Source organism: Mesocricetus auratus, unplaced genomic scaffold (genome assembly GCF_017639785.1).
Source record: "Mesocricetus auratus isolate SY011 unplaced genomic scaffold, BCM_Maur_2.0 Super-Scaffold_100004, whole genome shotgun sequence".
In the NCBI taxonomy this organism is placed as follows: Eukaryota; Metazoa; Chordata; class Mammalia; order Rodentia; family Cricetidae; genus Mesocricetus; species Mesocricetus auratus.
The window spans coordinates 78,402,874-78,404,750 of NW_024429189.1; the positions used below are offsets into that span (position 1 = coordinate 78,402,874).

Sequence of the window (1,877 nt, forward strand, 5' to 3'; positions counted from 1 at the left end):
TTCCCTTTGTTGATGTATATATAAACCTGTTCCACTGAGATTTTGTTTCATGATTTGTGTTGACCAGAATCTGCCAACAATTGAATGAATTGGCAATAATAATAAATTTTGCTAATCATAATTATAATTTTTCTAACAACAAGAAAGTAATATTTTTTCATATTTCATTGATTTATGAGACAGAGATACACAGTTCTCTCTATCATACTTCACTTCACCTGCCTAGTTTTAAGTATCATTCTGTATAGTTTAATCACATTAAAGTAATGTAAAACTATCAGCCTTATTCTCTCTAGAACACTGAATATCTTTTTGTTTTTCTTTTTTATTAATTTTATTCATTGATTTTACATGCCAACCACAGTTCCCCTCTCTACTCTTCTCCTGTTCCTCTCCCCCATCTCCATTCCTACCCCCTCCATCTACTCCTCCTCCCTCTCCATTTAGAAAGGGGCAGGCCTGCCATGAAAGTCAACATAGCATGGCACATCAAGCTAAGTCAGGACAAAGCTCCTCCCCTATAAGTAGATATTAGTGGTAAAGTAAATGCTGTAATCTCCAATTTCAATATCTTTTTTATGTCATCAAATTTCTTGAATTTGTTATGTATTTTATCTAAGTTCATAAACTGTCTCCTAAATGTATATTTATCATTTAATATAATTTAAGGTAATGTAATCATTTTAAAAGGAGCTCTTTCCAACCTCCATAATTCTCTTGTACCCTGGTTTCCTAGTATTTTGTAAATAGTCTATACCAACTAAAAAATACTTGTTCTTAATATAAACTCTTTGCTAAAATGTGCTCTGCTGTTGAGCTACATCTCTGGTACAATGATAGATTTAAAATTACTAACATTTAATCTTACTTTTGATGCCTCTAAATTTAGTTATCTTATCTTTCAGGATTTTTCCTTGTCTTCTCTACTTTCTGATCCAATGGGTCAAGTGAATACTTCTATTGTGCCTGAATTTGTTTTGCTAGAACTTACACAATCATTTGGAATGCGGACTTTCTTTTGTTTCTTCTTCTCCTTATTTTATGTGGCTATTATTTTTGGAAATCTTTTTATTGTGTTCACAGTGGTTTTTGATTCTCAGTTACACTTTCCCATGTATATTCTACTGGCCAACCTATCGCTCGTCGACTTGGGCCTTTCATCTACAACAGTTCCTAGGATGATATCTGATCTTTTTACTCATTGTAAAGTCATTTCCTTTCACAGCTGCATGGTACAAATGTTCTTCATCCATGTGATGGGTGGAGTGGAGATGGTGCTGCTCATAGCCATGGCATATGACAGGTACACAGCCATTTGTAAGCCTCTTCACTATCTGATGATTATGAACCCCAGAAAGTGTATGGTGTTGGTTATAGCTGCTTGGGTCATAGGCATGATTCATGCCATGTCTCAGTTTATTTTTGTCATAAATTTACCCTTCTGTGGCCACTATAGTGTAGGAAGCTTTTATTGTGATTTTCCAAGGGTCATTAAACTTGCATGCATGGACACTTATAAACTAGAATTTGTGGTCACTGCCAACAGTGGTTTCATATCTATGTGTACCTTCTTTTTCTTGATTGTATCATACATTTTTATCCTGGTCACTGTCCGGAAACATTCTTCAATTGATTTATCCAAAGCATTCTTCACCTTATCAACTCACATCACCGTAGTGGTCTTGTTTTTTACACCATGCATGTTTCTCTATGTGTGGCCTTTCCCAACTAAGTCACTGGATAATTTCTTTGCTATTGTTGACTTTGTTGTTACTCCTGTTTTAAATCCTGTTATCTATACTTTAAGGAATAAAGATATGAAGTTGGCCATCAGAAGGCTAAGTAGAAAGGTTTTAAGTTCTATGGAAATTACATAG

At 34.5% G+C, this 1,877-nt stretch overlaps 1 protein-coding gene across 1 annotated transcript; it reads left to right on the forward strand.

Moving 5' to 3' along the window:
• Positions 1–938: 938 nt before the first annotated feature.
• LOC101833557 (olfactory receptor 4F17-like) lies at positions 939–1,877 on the forward strand. The gene has a single exon (XM_005064797.1). It carries the CDS (start codon positions 939–941, stop codon positions 1,875–1,877), a length of 939 nt encoding a protein of 312 aa, XP_005064854.1.

What these genes read in the sequence shown, in the direction of transcription:
- LOC101833557 (XM_005064797.1), top strand. Translation starts at nt 939, where the DNA reads ATGGGTCAAGTGAATACTTCTATTGTGCCTGAATTTGTTTTGCTAGAA.